Here is a 21,970-nt window from a genome sequence, read left to right on the forward strand (position 1 = left end):
TTTCTAGAAGTCTGCTGGAGAGATGAACTCATCTAGTGTTTGTTGATGGTGCGAGAGACGCTGGTCCAACGTTTACTCCAAATTCTTCCACAGACATTTAGCTGGACTGAGATGAAGTGACAGCATTATTAACATGATTGTCACCCTCAGCCCTCGTGTGGCGGTTCCCTCTAAGCAGGACCATGGCACAAAAAGAGCCCCTCACGAATAATCAAAAATCCAAAGGCTTGTTTGGGCTCCAGCAAGCGCACAGATCCGTCAGTCAGCTGCGGCTTTTAAAACGCGTCACTATACTATCGAGATTTGGTTGAAAACTGAAAGGTGACAACACTTTTCCAGGATTTTGGAAAGATATTGGAAAAACGATTCTTAAGACGAAAAGAAAGACTCTTGCACAAAGTCCTGCAAGAAGACATCTGGTCCTATCAGAGTGAAGATCACGGCCCTCTGCCTGGACCTCAGTGGCTACTTTCAAGTCTCAAAGGATGAATAAAGTTTTGTAGATTTTGGTCATTCTACGTTTAAGAAAGAAGATTACCCAGGGTACAACCCTCACCAGGCCCAAAACTGGCCAATGAGCATGCAGCTGGACAGTCGAGTGCTCTTGAAGAACGCTGAGATGGCAACAATGAAAACACTAGGATACAGTTTCACGCGTTGCTGCTAATTTAAAAACAGAAATGCAAACACACGTTCTTGTCTTTTATCTTTTTTATTGCGCTTGATTGGCAGTTCTGACCAACTTACACAGTCAAGTATTACCTACTATATAAAAGTGTACGCGGCGTCTAAATGGAAATGATTCTTCTTTGCTGATCTTATTCATAATAAGCCTCTGGACAGTGAAAACATATCCTCGTAAGAAGCTGCTGGTCAGAGGTGCAGAGGTGTTCAGGAGGAAGAGATGTGCTTTCACTGTTCAACTAAATTTTGAGTTGAAATGACTTCCTTATACAACCAGAAAAGACAACTTTGACCTTTCATCTTTCCACCAAATCTCAACATCTAGCAAAGTTCTCCTCAGCTGGGTTGGATGTAGAGACACAGTCGATGGTGACCTTTGGTTAATAAGACGTTATCAGATGGAAGATGTCGGTGTTAGAGGCGATCGCCGTGCAGAACAGCCTTCGCTCATCTTCGCAGGGCCACTTGAATCTAAAATGAACCAGAAACAATCAGTAACTGTTCTTATCGCACTTGAGCACAACCCACTCGACAGTCACAGTATTTGCAAAGTAGCAGGAAGCAGAGTGATTTAAAAGGCCCCCCAGTGGGAGCACTCACTAAAAGAGCTGTTTGTTTTCCAAATTAATGGAGACTTTCAGACGGCTGTTCTTCCTCTGCACTTACTTCACCAGCCTGCCTTTAACGACCGGCTGAGGTTTAATCCCTGGCATTTATTTATTTAGGCTAGCTGCCAGTTTGAAAACATATTTTAATGAGGCGCTGGTCGGCTGAAACAATAACCTGAGCTGAGATGTTTTAATTGGCTTTGAGAGGAGCTCTCAGAGGCTGGAGTGGGATCATTCAAAGCAGCGTGTTTGCTTTGAATAATAATAATAATAATAATTATTATTATTATTATTATTATTCAAAGCAAACACGCTGCATGTTCGTGTGTTGCTTAAAGGTTGGAACAAAGGTACACGATTAGCCTCGGCGCTGCTCCACCGCAGCGCATCGAGACGCTCTGAGAGTCGGAGGCTTCGCTAGTGTGTTTCCACCAGAAGGGCTCTCTGCACCACTCTACATGAAGAAATGTTCATCTGCACGGCTCACACTTTACTTTAAATGACTCCGAGACAAACTTCTCCCTTGTTTTTTTCATTTTAAGTCTTCATCCTGCTAACTAAAAGAGCACTGAGGTCAGGTCCTGGGTAGATTTGGTGACACAGAGTGTCGATTGGCCAACAGGAGCATCTGAGAAAATGAAGCTTTGGTTCATTTAATCTACGAGCAAGAAGAAAAGACTAAGCAGGGTGTGATTAGAAGTGCGTGTAATTGGCAGGTCACCAACGTACGAGCAGGCGGCGTCCTTCAGCTTCTCAGTCAGATCGACACCACCACCAAACACCGCGTGAACTCGAGTGCTCTGCAGAGAACCGGCCCTCACACAGCACTCACTGTTTGCAGTTAAAGCCAGCTGCTGGATTGCTAGTTTAACATTTTTAACATTAGCAGTCTGAGACTGCATCCTTTCACCTGACTGAAAATTCACTTTGTGTCATGCATCCAGTCCCTGGATCCAGAATACGGTCTGATTGTGCTCCGAACGTGTCGTAGCTGTAAAGCTTCTCAAATGTCTTTTGTCTGAGCTCATAAAATCTCTCATAATTTAACAAAGCTGCCCAGAACGTTTTGAACAGTCACATGATCTGTTTATCAGTGGAATAAAATCATGAACAGCGATTTTCAGTCCATGCCAGTAGTAATCCCAACAGTGTGACAGTAAAACAAACTCGAAATGATCAAACCTGCGGGGGTGGGGTAGTTGCATGCCTTCTGTATTATGTGCTGCTAACACTGCACCATGACTGAATATGTATGTGGTATTAATCTGTAATGTGTCGTGTGCATTGTGTTGAGTGTCGCCGGTGTCACTGTGAGTTCCTGGGACTAATCTCACTGTGTTTCTGGACTGAAGCGAGCCCGATGCTGGAGCCAGGCTGCGTTCAGGAATGTTAGCTGCTTTGCTGTAAAGCAATTGGCTGCTTTAAGACCCTCTCCTAAAACATCATCCGGCCGGGCTGCAGCAGTCGCACGCGGACGTGTCGAGAATCTGGCCTCAGATTCAAAGCCTCGCTTTCACTATGCGAATCACGCCTCCTTCCTCCCGCACGCCCCTCGTCCTTTACCTTCCCCTGACCAGTGTACTAAAGCAGACCTGCGGTTCAACAGGGAAACACTCGGGTGTCTATTAATACCTAACAAGTATGCATGTCTGCAGTCAGCAGGAGATGCATCGTCAGCCAGTGTGGCGATTAAATTATTCTGCTAGGAAACCAATTCTCTGATCCTCCTGTGACGAGCGTAGCAGCTCCGAGGGCGGCGAGGGCAGAGAAAGCACAAACATAGCTTCAGTTTATGAATCTAAAATTGATCTCAGATGTGATTCATGACAATCTCGACATAGTCAAGCCTCCAACAGCTCTGCAGCACACGACAGTCAGCTTGGCTCCAGGGTCGGTTTCCTCCATACATCAAGCCTTTACTGCTCACTGGCCAAGTTTGATTTCAAGTTGCACATTCAGATTGGTTTCTGTGGCCTCAGTTTCCACTGGGCTCTTCAAACCAGACTACAAAATGAAACCGGGCCAGTCTATCAGCTGGATCGCTGATAGAAGCTCGTCAGTTAAAAAAAACCCCATATCAGATTGAGAATGCATGGAGCACACGCTGACCTGAATCAGTCTGAGAAATCGGCCCATCGCCAATCTCAGCCTCTGTGTCCCTCCCTCCCTCTCTCCCTCCCCCTGTCTCTCCACTGTCCTCCTCCATCCCCACCCCACCGCCCCACTCCTCAACTTATAGGACAAGGAGGTGAATCTGGAACAGGTGCATCGTCGTATGAACAGTCTTTTGGACGAGGACTTGGCCCACAAGCAGATCCCCGGCCCCTCTATCGAGATCTCTGCGCTGGACATCGGCAGCATGCAGCCCAGCCAGGCCTCTCTGGTCCCGGGCCCGGAGTCCAGGCGGGACTACCCGCCCTCGGGCCTCGCTGTGACCACCTTCCTCCCCGGGGAGGGGGGACCACCTCCTCCTCTTCCCCATCCTCACCATGGGGGGACCCTAGGCAGGACGCTACCCCCATCCCAGGGCCCTGGCAGCAGCACGTTGCCCCCGCACCACCCGCTCAGCAGCACCAACCTCAGCGGCACCATGCAGTGCAAACACAGGGCACCCAACGGGGGGCTCTTCCGGCAGAGCCCTGGCAAGACACCCATGCCAATGTCCTACCAGGCAGTCTCCGCAGGACCCATACCCGAAGCCATTGAGGCCACCCACAGTACATCGATATAAGATCGGAGGGGTAAAAGGGGGGCGGTGGGTGGGAGGGAGGCTGCTCTCTGGACCTGGGTCCAGGTTCGGATGCGAGGCGGGTTGGGGAACCCTAGAGGAAAATTATTATAGAGGAAAAAAACATATATGTACAAAGTAAAAAGATTTTGTATCTCACTATCTGTTCAGAAACACACACACGAAAAATCTAACAAAAAACAACAAAAAGCGGGCGGCGGGCTGGAGGGTGTAATTTTTCTCGTGTACATATCTGTAAATACCAAGAGAACGAAGTGAGGTTAAAGTGTATTTTGAATATTCTCAATTTTTGAAGTTGAGTTATAAAAACAAACAAAATGAGATAAAAAAAAATATAAACATTGATGAAAAAGTTATGACTGTTTGAATGGCTTTGTAAATTTTGTTCAATTAAACAATGACGCGAAATTCATTGTGATTGTTTTCTAAGTGCCGAAATTAAACGATGTCTTTCCACAACTCATTGATGTAAACGACTACCCATGATGCACCGCTGTAGGGACATTTTTAGTGGTGGACACCTACTGTTATGCACCTCTGTACCAACCCTATATATATCTTCAGCATCGGACAAAAAAAAATCACTCTTTGTTTTTTCCCCATTTGTATTAAATATATAATATACATAGTTTTTTCCAAGCAAAAGTCTACATTCTTTTCTTACGTTGACTGTAAATGATGTTCATTCAAACACTGAGGGGGAACAAGCGGGTTTTTATTGGGTTCATATTTTACACACAGCTCAATGGTTTGTTTTTATAGCGAGTTTTTATTTGGCGTCAGTACTGTCCAGGTGAGAGTCTGTTTGTGACGAGCAAATGAGCGAAGAAGAGTACGTACGGCTGCGAGCGCACCGACCGCTGTCTTTAGGTCAAACGATGATGCAGTCATGCAAGCCTGGCCTCTTTGTGGAACACGACAGGGTGTAGAACCGTGGCTCCCTACCCACGCGGTACAGGTCTTAGTCTTAAAGTCAAATATCATATTTTTGAACTGTAAATGCAGTCGCGCGTTCGACGTGATGAAATCTCCCAACAGTTTCTGTAGTCCCGTTTAACCACTTACTACAAAAACCTTTTCTGGGTCACGTTAAAGCTTCAAAATTACGAGAATTGCTTCTGTATTTTAAGCTGTGGAAAGAAATGAACATGTTTAGGGTTGGATGAACCACAGACCTTTAGACATCAAACAGAAACCAACCCGACTTCGAGATGAGGAAATCAGGAACACAAAAACACTTGTTCTGGGTTTCAGAGAGATGCTTGCACCTTCTAAATGATGAATAGTTTTAGAGTTCGTCTTCTTCATCGCACCACCAGCAAACCAGTGAAAATCAGTTACAGTCTTTTTCTATGAAACTCTGTCCAGATGCTTTTAGACTAATGAAAAGTTGGCACCAATTTAAAACAAGTACTGGCATGCTTCCCAACTCTGAGACAGACCCTCTTGTTAGCCAAATATATACAAAAAACCAGAAACGGTCCAGAGTATCAGCCAGCCTGGTATTCATTTTATTTGATATTTTTGAGCTTCTGTTTGTATTTGAAGGAAGTGTCAGATTCAAATTGGTGCCAGAACGATTGATGGTTATTAATTTATTCAAACAAACTTCGACAACAGTCGAAGTCTGAAAGTCTGAAATTACAGACCTGAAACACAAGAAAAGTTGTGACAGATCAAACGTATTCGCCTTTCCATCCTTACTCTTACTAACCGCTCCCACAGAGTTCCTAAAGGAGGGCCGACACTTTTGTTTTCAGGCAGTCGTAATGCTTCGTTTGTGGCCAAATATCGAAGCTCGGCCGAGTTCCAACAGCGGTCGGTGTGAACGCAGCCTTAACCTTAAGAAAAAATATAAAGGTACTAAATATATATGTCTTTAATTTTTATACTCGAGAATTTTACGTCACGCTCTCGTACGCAAGTTTCGTCTTGCAAAGCAGTGCAGTTATTCTAACGAGGAGTGAGAGAGTGACTCAGAGAGGCATCGTATTTCCACAAGTCATTCCTAATGAGATCCATTATCACCTGCAGGGATGACAGAGGGCGTCATTACCCAAAGTGCAGACAGAGGCTCATGATGATGGCCGTTCTGCAGGTGCCATACCTCAACTGCTTGTAAAACAGAGGGAAGTTAAATATATTTGCTAAACACTGGATAGTATTTTCTCTATAGGATACTGTGAGAGGAACATTTATGGTAAAAGTATTTAACAACAGAAATATATAAAACGACCATATCACCCCCACCTTTTTGCTTTTACAAGCACGGTTAACGTGCATCTATGGGCCTAATGACTGTCGACTTCATTTACATTAGCCTGACGCTGGCTGTTCGGATCTATGTTGATCACACACAGTTTTCAGGACATTAGCAGCAAAACGCAGACCCGCTCATCTCTCCATTTATAGAACGTGTACGTGGGCAGAGGAAACTGAGGAACCTTAACTTGTCAGAATGAAGAGCTTTAGTTCCAAAACTGTAGATCGGACATCGAATCTTGTGTTGTTGGTAGGTTTGTGGTTGTTGGACAGGCGGCAGATTAACTCGTTCCTTAAACTACAGACACGAGCGTTCTGTGGAGGTTTTACTGTCCGGTTCTGTCGCACAGCACTTCTTCCACACTGGGGAAACCCAGACTGAAAGATTTTTAAGTGTCCATATCATGTATGTCCACTCTATTCTTACAGACAGACAGTCAGACAGCAGAAATACTGGAGCTGAAGCCTTCTAACAGCGAGTTGTTTTTGGGCAGTCCCTTAGAAAAGATGACCAGGGGTGGGGAACTCCAGGCCTCGAGGGCCGGTGTCCTGCAGGTTTTAGATTTCATCCTGGGTCAACACACCTGACTCAGATGATTAGTTCATTATCAGGCCTCTGGAGAACTTCAAGACATGTTGAGGAGGTCATTTAGCCATTTAAATCATCTGTGTTGGATCAAGGACACATCTAAACCCTGCAGGACACCGGCCCTCGAAGCCTGGAGTGAAGTAGATGATGCTTTTATCACTGTGTGCAGAGCAAGCACACTCCCTAATGTCTCCTTAAGGGTGCCCCCCAACGGCAGCAGTCTCCATCATATTAAGCTCAACTCTGAAGTTTCTGCAAATGAAAAAAATCCTTCAGAGCTTTTTGCTTTTCAAGCAAACAATTTGACACCAGAATAATAAAAACATTCTTTATTAATTCAGATAGGTTTGCTACTAAACCACAACACATCCAACAATTACAACCCGAGGAAAAAATGTGACCTCGTAAACTCTTGGAAACATCCCCAACAAAGCCTATTTGTCCAGTATTTTTCAGTGTTCACACCGAGGTGTTGACCCAGATCAAAATTTAGAAAAACGGTCCAGAACAAATCTGATCTACGTCCTCGATACCACCGGAAACCCCAGTATGGGTCCACTGCCCAAAAGCCAAAGCTGTTGAACAGGTGGCTTTAATGTTGTGGCTGATTGAATCCAGTGGTCTGTTAAAGACTCAACCACAAAACACAGAGATTTAGGAATAAATTCTTCCAACACCAATGACAAGCCGATGTACTTCTTTGTTTCGCACCATGCAAAAGCATGTTATGGCTCTTATCAATGACAGGTTAAAGGTAACATTTACAGTTTGTCCCCGACTACGCATACACGCAGTACCGCTCTCACGTAACACCTTAGAGTGTGGATAAAATACTTGGTTCTGTTGCTGTTCATTCATGCTCCTAATTCTTGATCACTTGAGAAATGTAACTGTAAAAGCACTGTGCCGAATCACTCAGATCATAGGACCAAGGTTTGTTTTTCATAGCTGTATTAAATCTGAGTCATTGAACTGGGAAGAAAAAGTTTAACGTGTGACTGTGAAGATTTACGTTGTTGCCAAGCAGAAATGTTCATTATTCAGTTTCACCATGATTCTGTTAGAGCTCTGCTGAAACGCTAATGTTCTGTGTCTGTGTGAAAACCAATTCTCCGGTGACACCAAGTAAAACCTGCCATGTGTTTCATCCTGTGCGTAAACGGACACGCAGAAACGTGACGGTCCTCGACTCTGACGCAGCTCCCATCTGAACACACTCTATATGGATGTTTTCTTACTGTGTCAGTAGTTGCTTCTCTGTCGTGAACCAACTTGCTTTTTGCACTGTGCTCCACCACGTGACGGACGGACAGAGCGAGGTTACGATTGGTCAGCAATGAGGAAGTGACCGGGAGGGCGGGGCGATAAGGGCCTACGTGTGTCCTGTTTATGTTCGAACTCCAACACCCCGACAGAGGATGAAAACATGAACTGTCAGAGCATACAGACTGTCACAGTACATCTAAGGGAGACCCTTATTTTATTTATGAATATGCTGCTTGGAGTTTCTTAAACTTTAATAAAGAAATATGGTTTACAAATCTGTTTCTGATATGTGTCACTGACAACACGTCTCTTCTACTTAATGCAAACTGTTACCGTGATATTGTCAAGAAGCAGCAACCTCCGAGGGTAAACTGTGCCAAAAGCAGCACTTCCTCTAATATCCAAAAGAATCAGTCCTCGTAGACTCGTATATTATAATGTCTGTTTGCCGAGTGCAGTTCCAGTGTTTTATTGGCATGGCCCTGATCACTGCCACTGATTAACGGGTATCTGTGTCTGCTCGTTGTACCCATACCTTGTTAGTGTTAGGCCGCAGTCACACAGGCCTATAGATCGGTCAGGGACTCCATGGTAACCACCAGTTGCTGGGTAAAAATGTGTGACTATTTGGCGAGTGTTTTCAGGAGGTTGTTTGCTGTTGTTAAATGTGCTGCACTGCTTTGGTTGCTCACAGATTGCTGCTGTCCTCAGTAGTCTGCAAATGGTCTGCAAACATGTGACAACTACTTACCAACCAACTGTGAAAATGTGAAGAGTGCGACTGGAAGCAGAGACTGTTTGCCTTCAAAGTAAAAGCAGTAAGGCATGACTTTTACTTTGAAGACAAATGGTCTCAGTTTCTGGTGTGCTTTGACTTTTTCACTGCTGCTTGGTGGTTGGAGAGTGTTAGCAGACCGGTTGGTATCTGCTTGTGTATCTATACCACTTATCGGTTCCACTTGCACCACAATCGTGTGATTTGAGTTTGTGTGCTGGAGGAGGAAAAAGCGGCGCGGTCTACAGTGGATATGGACGTTACCGTTATATCTGTCACATGAAAAGGTCGAGAGCACGATGGACAGAAACAGCTGCATTATGCTGCTAACACAACTTCAGCTGTGCGCAAGCATCTGCACAGACAGCATGCTAACGCTAAGCTAGCCACAAACCCAGAGTGGAAGCTGAGCGAGTGCCGACGCCAGAAGCCAGACCCTGAACTTCAACAGGTAACAAACCGATGAGCAGTCAGGCTGGAGCCGCCGTTTCTACCTGTTCATGTTTCTAAAGCAGAATCACCATGGCAATGGCTTCAGAGTGTCTTTATGCTGTGTTTTCATCTTTGTGTGTGTCCTCATTATGATAGAGGTTTGTGTTGTGTGTGTGATGTAGCCTGTAGGTTTATACTGTTAACTGGTAACGATGAGACTGTTTCAGGTCATTTTACAGAGAAATGCAAATACATTCTCCTTGGAGTAATTAAGTACTGAACTGCATTACTTTTAAGAAAGTGTTATGTGTAATGTGTGTAAGCAGCCAAAACAGTCCTGAAACTAATGGTATCTTTTATATACTTTACTCTGACACTTACACCAGCAAACTTAAACTCTGAACCATCTCATTTTCTTTCAAAGCAATCAGCAGGTAACACTTTTCCTTGTTAATTTAAATTCCCCCCAAATTGCATAAAAGTGGCCGTCAGTATCCAAGGTGACATCTTCAAATGTGCAACCAGGACCCTAAAGTCCAAATCAGCTGTTTCCCGTCATGTAGCAAATCATCATGTTTGACAAGTGGAACCAAAAGGTCTGACATGTTTATGTCATAATTCAATGTCAGCCATGCATTTTGTGTTCTGTGAGTGCCTCGGTGTGTCCCAGCTGCTAAGATGAAGTAAAACTGAACACCAGCATTTCCAACATCAGCTCTGAATGCGTCTCTTTGTCCTCGACTGCAGACTGAACTGAAAATGATTGGGTTTGTAACTGTTAACTGAATCAAAATAAATGCATCATGTTTAGCTGTGACAAATTCTGAGATTATATTTTGTATAATGTCTAAAGAAACAGAAGGAAAGTAAAATAAACCAGGCTCAAGGTTGGAGCTTTTTCTCAGTTCTCCACTGATTTTCATGAAATTGAGTTTGGTGATTGGTGCTGGAAACAAATCTGTCCTGTGCCTGTGGCTGTGGTGGAGGAGGTCGAAGAGCACCGGGAGACAACTTCCAACAAAATCAGCAGGTTTGTTCGAAACTAGCTTTTTACGTTTGAGGCAAATCAAGAGGCTGAAAACACCAGGCGCACACAGATTTAACAAACAACCACTTTCCTCGGGTCCTGATGCCAGAAAATCTACATTGTTGTCACATGTTGGTGTCACATGCTGCATGCATTTTGACATTAGTATATTAGAGGCCACAGAGATTACAGGTTTTTGTCCTGTCACTGCTGCTATAACATGCTGGGATTCGTGCTGCTGTCAAAGGCACCTTGTGTCCAACTGAGATAAAGCAACATTACCTGATACCCAGACAATTACTCATCGAATAAAATTGGACTAAAATACAGCTACAAGATCAAACTTTCCTTTTTGCTAATGGGGGATTCCCATGATGCACTGGGTGTTTCTTCTTCACTCACTATGTGTTAACAGACCTCTCTGCATTGAATCATATCTGTTATTAACCTCTGTCTCTCTTCCACAGCATGTCTTCATCCTGTCTTCCTTCTCTCACCCCAACCAATCACAGCAGATGGCCCCGCCCCTCCCTGAGCCTGGTTCTGCCAGAGGTTTCTTCCTGGTAAAAGGGAGTTTTTCCTTCCTACTGTCACCAAAGTGCTTGCTCATAGGGGGTCATAAGATTTTGGGGGTTTTCTCTGTTATATTTTAAGGTCTGTACCTCACAATGTAAAGACTGTTTTTATGATTTGGTGCTAAAAATGAAAATGAATTGAAAATGAACCAAATTGTTCATAAAGTAACTGATACATTCTGACTTCGCAGGTTTGGGTTTTAAAGCTTTGTGCAGCACTGACTGGGAGGTAGAAGAGGCCAACAGGTGGTATCGGTTAAAAACCAGTCATGACGTGGGGGTATTTGTGAGTATTAGAAGTGTACACATCATTTGCGATATGTGCCTTGTTGCCCGAGGAGAAAAACATTAAAGATTATTTTTTAATGTTTCTTCAGAAACACTTTCTCCTGGTTTCAGGTAACGGCTGCCCAGCTGCAGCGTGAGAATCCTCTCCAGAGTCCGTGCTTTGATAACAGCAGGACGTCTCTCCGATACAGGGAACCAACCATCTTCTCTGAGAGGTAAACGCCACTAACATGTTAAAAATTCCCCTTAAAGTCTCCGTGCACGTCAAACATTTACAAACTCATAATAGAAATGTTTTGGTGTTTAAAAGCTAAAATGACTGCAGTCGAAGCTACAAGGTCTCTGGATCTGCCAGCGTTTAATGAGATATTGGTCCGCACACGTTCTCCTCATCTCCAGTTCAAATGTGATCAATGACTCTGCTTATGACGCCAAACACATCATTTCATGTGTGATCTGTTGCCAGATTTTTCAGCTTTTCTCTTTAAATATCACACCGAACTGAACATTTTGGTGTCATATCCAAAGATATGATCTCCGAAACACTAATTTAAAAAACTCACCTGCGTCTGATCAGAGACGTCACGCTCCACTGCCAGACAAAAGGAAAAATGTCACCAGGAAGTCTGAAATCTTTGGGGGTTTAAATTTGGAGTTAAACAGACAGGACATTTTATTTGGGCAAAGGGAACGACGCCAGGAGGGACGTGAAGCTGGACAAGTTGTTCACCAAGAGAAAGCAGATGGGCGGACTTTAATTTGTCTCACACTGTGTGCCTGTAAGCTGTTTTTAAGGGGAGATTATTTCATCTAAGGCTAATCCTTCCAATCAACACCATTTTCAGTGTTAGTCGGTCCCTGGAGCCATTTAATGCTTTTCACTCCAAGCAACCTGAAAATGTAGCACTTGCTCTGAGTCTGTTTTCAACAACCTGGAGATCAGCCTCATCCACACTGCTCACAGCTTTGAAACAACTTTACTTTTTCTGTTGTTTTGAGTTTCTCTGAGCCCCCCCCTCCCTCCCATAAATACATGCAGAGGGATTTGAGATCCTTTAAACTGTGGTTGTTCCAACCTCCTCTCTCGCCACATTAGAAGTCTTTTCTTACCGGTTTGATCGGATATCTTCAGGAATCATCCTTCAGGGTTTTGAGATCATGTTTATTCTCAGATACTTTCATCTAAGCTGGCTGCATTTCAGAAACACACACTGCTGTTCAAACTGTTTGTGAGGGGCACCCAATCAGAAGAAAATTACCTTAAAGTGGGAGGAGCTTAAGCAGCTTGTTTCAGGCATTGTGTACTTAAAGCAAAGTGTGTCTTTAAACCAAAACAACCAGTTTTGTGACTTAAACCTGAGAAAACAACGAGGAGTAAAATACTAAGTAAAAAGTAAACAATGCCAGTGTAGCTACAACTCTGAGTTAGTTACCGTGGTAACAAACCATGTTTCTCTCAGACTCCTCCCAGCAGTGTGTGCTGCTGAATGACGCTCAGACGTGATCAAGCCTGGATCCAGTTCAGATCCAGTCTGGGTCTGTTTCGGATCTGCCCACAGTGGTTTATTTACTCCATGATCCATATTCCTTATTCAAAGTCCATCCAAGTTATTCTCAGAAAGCTGCCCTGTGTTTTCTCACTTCCATGTTAAACTGTAAAACTAGAAAGTTAAAACTAGTTGCTGTGAGAGAAACTGCAGCAGGGAACAGTACTGTTCTTCGGCAGCACACATTGCCGCTGCGTCTGAATGAATGTAAGGTGACGTTGCTCGTGTTTTACAGCCCTGGCATATTCTGTAAGGTAAAATAACATCACTGGTTCATAAGTAACAGTGAGCCAGTGAGCAGAGGAGTTATTTCTGTGGATCCTCGAGCCTCCCCCTCCCTCTCTCTGCTGCATCCAGCCGTCAGTGCGCCTGGCAGAAAACATCCTCTGCTCTGTCAATTAGGGGGAAGATTTAGTCGGATGCACCGCGAGGAATATTTAAACCGACACACCGGGATGTGCGGGATGTCAGCTGTCCCCTGGCTTTTAATGTTGGCTCTGCAGCACGTTTAGCTGTCACCACGGCGACTGTCGGGGTAGACAGTCGACTTGACTAAATGGTTACATGTGCCACCTGCTCTGACGAGCCGGCAGATGGAATATCTGATTTTTCACGGGCGAGGTGCCTCGCTGGCGTCGTGTTTCGCTGAGCAGTCGGACATGTGACAAAGTGACGGGTACACGAAGTGACGCCAGAGGTGAAAGATGGCTTAGCTGGCTGTTAGCTTTTTTGCTAACTGAATGATAGGTGGATGGATAGATGCAGCGTATCTGTCAAATTCTGCAAATCAAATTTTAAGCCTATAAGAATTCAACAAGGAAAATTTAGCTTTCCTGGCAGAGCAAATGCACAATAAGGCTGAGCAGCAAACGTGATATTAACATGGATTTGTTTCCCCCAAATACTGACACAACTTTCCAAAGAGCAGGTGGAGGAACTGAGAAACACTTTGCTACATCGCTCCTTCATTTACCAAAGCTCTGCAACTGTTTGAAACCTGAGCAGACAAGCTGCTGTGTTTCTTAAAGATACATTTTCCCATACAGTCACGACTACAGGCAAGCATGACATTGGAATAGATATGCAGGTACGGTGGCCCTGAAAGGTCAAACACACTGCGACTTAAGAAAACACCAGTAAATAGAAAAATACAGCGAAAGCACACAAAACACAACAGAAATAGAAAAAAATACAGTAAAAGCTCACAAAAAGAAAAGAAAAGATCTCAGATGACAGCAAAAGTATTTTTGGGAAACAGAAAAGTCACAGAAGTGACATGCTAACAGCTAACAGTAAACAGCTAACAGCAAACTGCTAACAGCTAATAGTAAACAGCTAACTGCTAACAGCTAACAGTAAACAGCAAACTGCTAACAGCTAACAGTAAACAGCTAACAGCAAACTGCTAACAGCTAATAGTAAACAGCTAACTGCTAACAGTAAACAGCAAACTGCTAACAGCTAACAGTAAACAGCTAACAGCAAACTGCTAACAGTAAACAGCCAACAGCAAACTGCTAACAGCTAATAGTAAACTGCTAACAGCAAACTGCTAACAGCAAACTGCTAACAGCTAACAGTAAACAGCTAACAGCAACTGTGTATCTAAGTATCACCTGAATCGTGTCATTAAAACACACATACCTGCATTCTTGAGTGGCATTCTCTGCAGACATGCTCCATCCAGTTGACGGTACAGACCAAAACCCTGTGGTTACAGCCGCTCAATCTCCTGCTGTTGTTTGGTTTCACAATTTTGTCCTTTCATATGTTGCCTTTGTACTAATTTTGATCTAACACATAGTTCTAACTATTTTTATTGACACATTCGATACTTTTTGAGACAGAGGTTCGCCTGTCCACCCGTCCATCCTCGTTATCCGGTTCGGGGATGAAGTTTGTCCCGGCTGTCCTAGAGTGAGAGACGTGGTACAGTCTCTCACAGGACCAACAACCTTTCTTACCCACATTCACCTACAGCCAATTTCGAATCACCAGACAACACAAACCCCGCCCACACACCAAGAAGCTCCAGGTCTGACTCCGCTGGCCGGCTGGGGCCTTTCTGTTTGCAGGTTTGTACAATCATATATAAATTCTTGGCTTGATTTCTTCTCTCCTCCTCACCGAAAGGATCTTTTCACTTTTTCAGTGTCGGTTACACTCAAACCTTTTGCTACCCTGTGGCATAACTCTGCTTAAAAATACAGGATAATCTGCTTTCCTTGTACTACTTAAGTTTCAGAGCACTTAGTGCGTTTGTATGGCACATCCCTCCTCCTCCTCCTCCCCTGCTGCTGAGTTGTGCCTTCTGGATAAAACAGCTCATTACTCACTTTACCTCCAGCAGCTGGAAGAAATAAAAGCCAATATGATTGTGAGAGTCCAGTTGTGCCGGGCAGTTATGGGCCATTATATGGTTACAGGCTGAGCCGCTGTCACACAGGGAGATGGGTCCGTGTGTGTAAATCAAGCGAGGGATGGCGTGAAGCCGTGAGGTTATGTTATCATGGCTGAGCTGTGCACATGAAATACAGGGGAGGGACTCTGAAGCCACACGGGCATGAAATGGAGGCTGCTTCACTGTCATAAATATGCAGATTCACTGAAAGTGCTGCAAACTCCTGCCATCGCTCGGCCACAGCGCACTTACTGAAGACGAGTAGCTCGGGAGGGGAAATAAACCAGCTGGAATTTCTGCTCTGTATTCTCGATATCTGTTTTTCTAAAACAAAAAAGAAATCCCAGAGAATCTCTGAAAAGCCCACGAGGCGGTTTAACAGCAGTTAGCAAAGTTTGGAGGTATTTCCACAATCCTCCATGATTCTTCTGTGCAGCTGGGCTCTGCCTGCAAGGAAAAGACATTCCCACACCCACGACCAGGAGAGCAGCGTGGACACTTCCTGTCTGTGCTGCATTTTCATCATCAACTAAAGGAGGCCATCGGTATGCAAAGTCACTCGTCTTTCAGCATTCACTATTCAGCAGTGAGAGGTGTCGCTGAGACTTATTTAGCAGGTCACCAAGATAACATACTCTGTGCATGAGAAGAATGCGTGGCTGAGTCAAATCAAAGCTTAAATCGAACTTTAAATGTTTTTATATGCTTACTTGTGTGAATGATTGATCTTCTAACACTTTATTAGAACGCTGGTTTGAGTCAAGGAGGCTGTTTAACCTGCAGTCAGCTGAGACTGAAGGAGTCACCTGGATGAATGACGAAACGTTTCTCCCACTGAAAACGTCCAGATGAACAGAATCAACTTTTCGGGGTTCTAATACTTTAAAACATATAAGGTTAATCAGAGTGTGCAAAGTGCAAGTCTTCTATTTCCCCTCTTGAAGAACAAAGTGTTGGCATGGGTCCATCCTGGTGGCACTCTATGTTGTTGCCCCAATAGAAGGAGTTCTAGTAAAGCTGTTCTGTGGCCATAAGCTGTGTGTAGTGACCAACAGAATCAGACTGTTTATAAGCAGAGCAGATGAGCTTCCTCCAGAGGACCCCTGGGACCAGCCTCAGCCTCAGGGAAAGGTTGAAGACTTCTGTCATTTCCAGGGAAATCAGGGGACATCAACACTCCTTCACACTCAAAGGAACCCCTTGAGGTGGTTCATCTGAACATGTTGCCTCCTGAACGGCTCATACATGAGTTGTTTTGGGCATGTCATACCAGAAGGAGTCCCTGGGGAGACCCAGGGGATGCTGGAGAGATTATCGGTGCCCCCACAGGTAATCCTGAAGCCATAGTTGTTCACTTCTGCTCAGACTGCCGCCCCCGTGACGCAGACCCAGATAAACAGCAGATAATCCATGGTTGGATAGACGGACAGTATTTGACACAAGGGAGGAGCACTGGTTTGAACCAATAAGCTTTTAGCTAGCAGGAGTCCCCCTGGGTTCCATAATAGTACCACTGCAGGTCTGCATATATATCAGGATAGTTTTTAGTCTGAGGACAGTTTTTTATGGCTCATCTGCTTCAGTCATGTGTGACATTTAAATTGCAAACTGGAAAGTGTAGCTAGCTAAACAAATATTTTGTTTTCCCTTTTTGTAAAAGGTAGAAATAAGGTTTTTCCCTGCAGAAGAGGAAACATTTGAGCTTTTTATTATTATTTTGCTTTTACTTTTACTGCATCGTGGATACCTGCTCGTTATGAATGCACCTGACCGCGACAAAAATAAATGAGACAGTTTATACCTTTGTGCTTTACATTTTATTACTGGTTATGGAAATGGCATAAATCCCTGTTCTCATCAATTTGTTGCTGCTAAGTGGCCCCACTGGATCCAAACCTGCAAATTAAAACAGGAACTGTGGCAGCAGGAAACAAACACCCCCCGGACTCTAAAATGACTGTTTTTGTCAGTGAAGTCTGGTTAATGGCTTCACTTCGTTCTCAGCACTGCCTGAGTGCAGGTGAAGTGGTGAAAATGTTCTAAAGATAGCTTCCATTTAACCCCATACTGGTTCTTTGAGGGGTTTAGCCGCTGTGCCAGCTGGTGACACCCCACAGAATGAAAGCAGGCTGCAAAAGGTTTTATTTGAAACTTGCAGCAGCTCCTCAGTGAGGAACAATCAGATTTTTAAATGAGTTTAAAAGCAGAGCGTGGTTTTCGGTCTGTGTTGAACATCTTTTTCTTCAGCCGTCAGTCTCCACCTCCCCCCTTCTCTGCTGCTGTATGTGCAGCAGAGCGGCAGCTCAATGTGATGGTTCGAATCACAACCTCACAGCAACAAGCTTTGAATCTGTGTGGAGTTTGCATCTTCTGGTGATTCTTATTCGGCCGTGGGTGGGAATGACCGACTCTGTCCTGTTCTTCCCTGTCCTAGGCTCAAACACAACTCCAGACTGGAATTGTTTGCATTGATGGAGAAAAGCTGTTTGTTTGGTTAAAAGTTCTTTAAAGTCACGACGGATCATCTTCTAGTGAGGTGTTCTTTAAAATTCAGCTCAGTGTCACGTAAGCTTCATTTTTCCACTATCCATCCTTTTTCTTCTACTGATCCATGACTTTCCCCGGTAACATCGGCCAGTTTTTCCTGGGACATCTCCAGGCGCTCCAGGCCCGTTGAGGAAAATGCTTTTAGAGGTAGTTGTTGGTCTAACCAGGGTTTCCTCTGAGTTGGGCGTAGAAAGCATCCTAGTCAAATGCCCAAACTACCTCAGCTTCCTCTGTTCACCTCAGAGGACCAGTAGATCTGCTCTTCAACCACAGACCAGTTCAGCAGTTTGTCAGCAAACTCATACTTGTGGTCACTGCCCAGAGCTCACGGCTGTGGGGGAGGGGCCGAATGTCGACTGAATGATAGACGTGAACGCCTTCGATCGTGTTAACGTGCAGGTTCACAGCAGTGAATCGAGTAATTTAACAACAATTCGTGATCGTTTCGAAGAGTGGATGAAAACAAACTGAAACAAAGAACAAGCAGAATCCACCCTCGATCTCCATCCTCCGTGTACAGTCTTTGCTGCTGCTGCACGCCAAACACCACCTTATCTCCGAGACGCAACAACGGACACGATGGCGGTATTTGACGCCCCTGCAGTGGAGATGGTTTGGCTGCAGGCAGTTAGTTACGGTTTTTCTTCAACGACACTTTGTTCTTAGTAAGATCACTGTCACATCACATGATCACGCGCTCTCATGACACCGTCATATGTTGAGCACTATTGTATTTCACTGGAGTCCTCTGAGTGTATGTATGAGTGTATCGTGTTAATGTTACGATCATATAAGGACAATAAAAGTAACTCTGCTGGTCATTTTTTGATGAAATGCCTTAAAATAACCATAAATTAGATTACATATCTGTCTTTTGCCTGTAACAGGAAGTCGGTTCATCTCCTTCACGTCCCAGCAGATGGTATTTATGTCTGCAGTCAGTTTTAAAGGCTCAGTGAGAAGCAGCTTCTGTAGTGCAACATATTCTTGGATAAATAAAAACATCAATCAAAAAGAACTCAAATATTTTCATCTCAAAGGATCTGATCGTTCATTGAAGCTCTTCTTAACTTGTTTCACATTTTAAGTTAAAAATCACAAAGCTGTGGAAACTTCACGACATCACGATGTTAGTGCGTTTGTGTGTGATGGTGAACGTTTGTCTTTGACTCTCCCACAGACACAAACACAGATGGTTTCTGAACTCCGTGCATCAGTGTTGGCATTGTGGCTGCAGGAGCCACCGTGATTGGACAGGGTGGTGCTAACCAGCGAGCTCTGCTAGCAAGCTTCATCCACATAGGTGTGTATGGCTCACGGGTGATGGACTGTTGGTGTAGTTATTCACACAGGATGCCATATTATTTATCAGAAATGTAAAACACGGTCTTTCTCAGGGACTCCATTTAGCTGAGGTGAAGCCTGTCAGACAGCTTGCAGCTACAACTGCCCGTGTTCCCATCCACCTGTCAGTCAAAGAAGCCACGCCCCTAATAATCCAAACTTTAAAACTGCAAATGAGTGCGTAACAAAAAGCAGAGCTGCAGTTAGGAGGCTCGACCGGGCATTAGAGGAGCTGTGGTGTTCGCTTTCATTTTCCAGCCCCGGAGGCTGCTGCTCGTTCGCTCGTGATCAGCTGCAGTGGAGACCGCCTCGGGGTTGGTGCACGCTCAGTCACTGAATCAGAGGCAACAGGGAAGCTGGTCACTCTCATTGGAGGATTTGTCCTTTTGTATCTTAAGAGTCACTTGACCTTCGAAACACCCGGTTCTTTGGTGATTCTGCCTCGTTTCAGCATCACGGCCTCTCCGCCCTCACACCATCACACAGACAAACCGACACTCGGCCGGTGTCGATGCCAGAACCCTGATCTGCATCGCTGCGGCTCGGTCTAAGCCTCGTAGCACCTGGATGGTCTCCTAAATCCCATTCTTCAGACGGATTACAGCTTCCAATCCGGGCAAACCTCCTCCAGCCCAACAAATCCTCAAAGGAGACGTTCACTGAACGCCCATGTAACGGTGCCTCATACTGCTACACCCCTGCTGGAGCTGCACAACACCGCCAGGGGAACAAAAAGCAGCCAGATTTTGCTGAATACTGTGATTCTGACAAACCGAGACGCCTGCGGCTGCGTCTGCAGTATTTGTCTCTAAGCTCTGATAAAAGGCCTCAAAGATGAGCTGCAGTTTTGTTATGTAGAGAAGAATAAGAGATTATAGCTGACGGCCAATTTAATTTGCAAACAACTGCTTTATGAAGAAGGATGCTTTCCACCCAGGAAACAAAGTGCGATCCTTTGTTATTCTGAAGATAGCAGACATTAATTTGGGCTTGTTTATATCTATATACAGCTGTGCCAAGCTAAGGCATGAATGTGTTTATGAGTCGTCGACCTGTGAGCTTTGGTCTGATGGTGGGAAACAATAAAAAGCATTCACAGGTCACCAATCTGACGTTCTCACATCGTGGATCCTGTTAAATGACAACGAATCACTGAATAAATGACAGTGGGGTTAATATTTTCAATGCGCCACGTGGATTTAAGATTAGTGCGGTTCACTAAACGGCTGCGGTTCCTGGTTTTCATGGCTCCGACATTTCAAACAGACCAGGCTCAGGGAGGGGCGGGGCCATCTGCTGAGACCGGTTGGGGTTAGGGGAGGAAGCGAGTGAAGGAGAAACACCGAGTGCATTCTGTGTGTCCGTAGAGGAGTGGGCGTCTCCTTGAGGTGATCAGGCAGCTTCCATCACAGCCGTCTGCTTAAATCACGCCCTCCACGCCTCATCGTCAGCATCATCATCCTCACCTCTCACCCCCATGCACAAGCGTGACTCATAATCCTCCGTCAGCCCTCATCTTCCACCGTAGGCTGGAGAACTGAAACAAATCTGCCTCTAATGTGTTTCAGCTCTTAACATGTCTCCCTGCTCTCATTAGCGCTCCATGAAACAATCTGTAGCTGTGAGTTTGAGTTAAATGGTTTTGTTTTGGACAAGTTTAGCTGCTCGTTTAGATGACAGGGCTTGTAGCTGCACCGTGGCACTTAATGTTTCAGGCTGATGGGTAATTACAGAGTATTGACTGTATGGTTGCAGAGGGATTACCGGTATCATGTTATTCTTGTCTTATGTCTTTTTGAAGCCATAATAATGGTGAAAACACATCATCAGCTGCACAAGCACATCACTATCAGAACAATCCTTTCTACAACACCGAAGCAGCACACCATTAGCCCTGGCAAAGAAGACAGAAGACGTGACCATATTTAGAGAAGAGCTTTATAATAACCTCATAGGAGCCATATTATTGGTCACACCAGCACAAACGTGGTCCACAGGTCCAGTTCAGGGACTCCAGTCGGCTGAGGCTAGACGCTGCAGCCGTCCACCTGTTGGCCAAATTCAGTTTCATTCATATAGCACCAAATCACAACAGCAGTCACCTCCAGGTGCTTTATATTGTAAGGTAGAGGCCCTACAATAATGCAGAGAAACCCCAAATTAGACAACCCCCTACAGGCAAGCACTTGGTGACAGTGGGAAGGAAAAACTCCCTTTTAGCAGGAAGCAACCTCCTGCAGGACCAGGCTCAGGGAGGGGCGGGGCCATCTGCTGCGACCGGTTGGGGTTAGGGGAGGAAGTGAGTGAAGAAGAAACACCCGGTGCATCATGGGAATCGCCCAGCAGCCTACACCTATTGCTGCATAACTAAGGGAGGATTCAGGGTCACCTGACTGTATGTTTCATAAAAAAGTTTTAAGCCTAATCTGTAAAAGTCTTACTTGTAAATAACCAGGAAGCAGAAGTAAACCATCAGTCTGAGAGCTCATTAAGATCTTGTATATGATGAAAAAGATTTTCAGAGAAGCCACTGTGGGAGAAAAACGGCCGCAGCCGTCACATCCGTCACTCTGAGCCTCACAAGTCTGCAGATGTAAAAGCTCGAGCAGGATCTGCATTAGAGAAAAAGAGGCTGTTGCTTCTAACACTCACACACATTTCAGAGAGCTCAGTCTGTGTGTTTCTGCTCATGTTCCTATCATGCAGCGGCCACAATAACAGACACACGTCTGTTTTTCTTCTCTTCTCGACCGCCTTTGCAATTTTCAGAGTATTCACTCGTGATCACCACGTAGCTTTTGACCACACGCAAAGACGGCGAGGGAGTCGTCTCCGTCTCATTCTGCAGCTTTGTCTCGCTTCTTTCAGCATCGTCT

The 21,970-nt window shown here is 44.8% G+C and overlaps 1 protein-coding gene and 1 long non-coding RNA gene across 8 annotated transcripts in view; one reads left to right on the forward strand and one right to left on the reverse strand.

Annotated features, from left to right (window-relative positions):
• Window positions 1-4,039, forward strand: part of grid1b (glutamate receptor, ionotropic, delta 1b) — a 618,013-nt gene extending 613,974 nt beyond the window's left edge. For all 3 annotated transcript variants that reach the window (XM_085285493.1, XM_085285494.1, XM_085285495.1), the window contains one exon: window positions 3,532-4,039. In XM_085285493.1, the coding sequence (XP_085141619.1) occupies window positions 3,532-3,998 (467 nt within the window). In that variant the 3' untranslated portion in view covers window positions 3,999-4,039. The remainder of the gene's footprint in view (window positions 1-3,531) is intronic.
• Window positions 1-15,021, reverse strand: part of LOC146569165 (uncharacterized) — a 94,624-nt gene extending 79,603 nt beyond the window's left edge. For all 5 annotated transcript variants that reach the window (XR_014893691.1, XR_014893692.1, XR_014893693.1 and 2 more), the window contains exon 1: window positions 14,447-15,021. This is a non-coding gene — a long non-coding RNA (uncharacterized LOC146569165). The remainder of the gene's footprint in view (window positions 1-14,446) is intronic.
• Between the last annotated feature and the right edge of the window lie 6,949 nt (window positions 15,022-21,970).

Source organism: Mchenga conophoros, linkage group LG8 (assembly GCF_057382185.1).
Source record: "Mchenga conophoros isolate Kocher_MC1m ecotype Shallow Benthic linkage group LG8, M_conophoros_male_GT1.1, whole genome shotgun sequence".
Taxonomy (NCBI): domain Eukaryota; kingdom Metazoa; phylum Chordata; class Actinopteri; order Cichliformes; family Cichlidae; genus Mchenga; species Mchenga conophoros.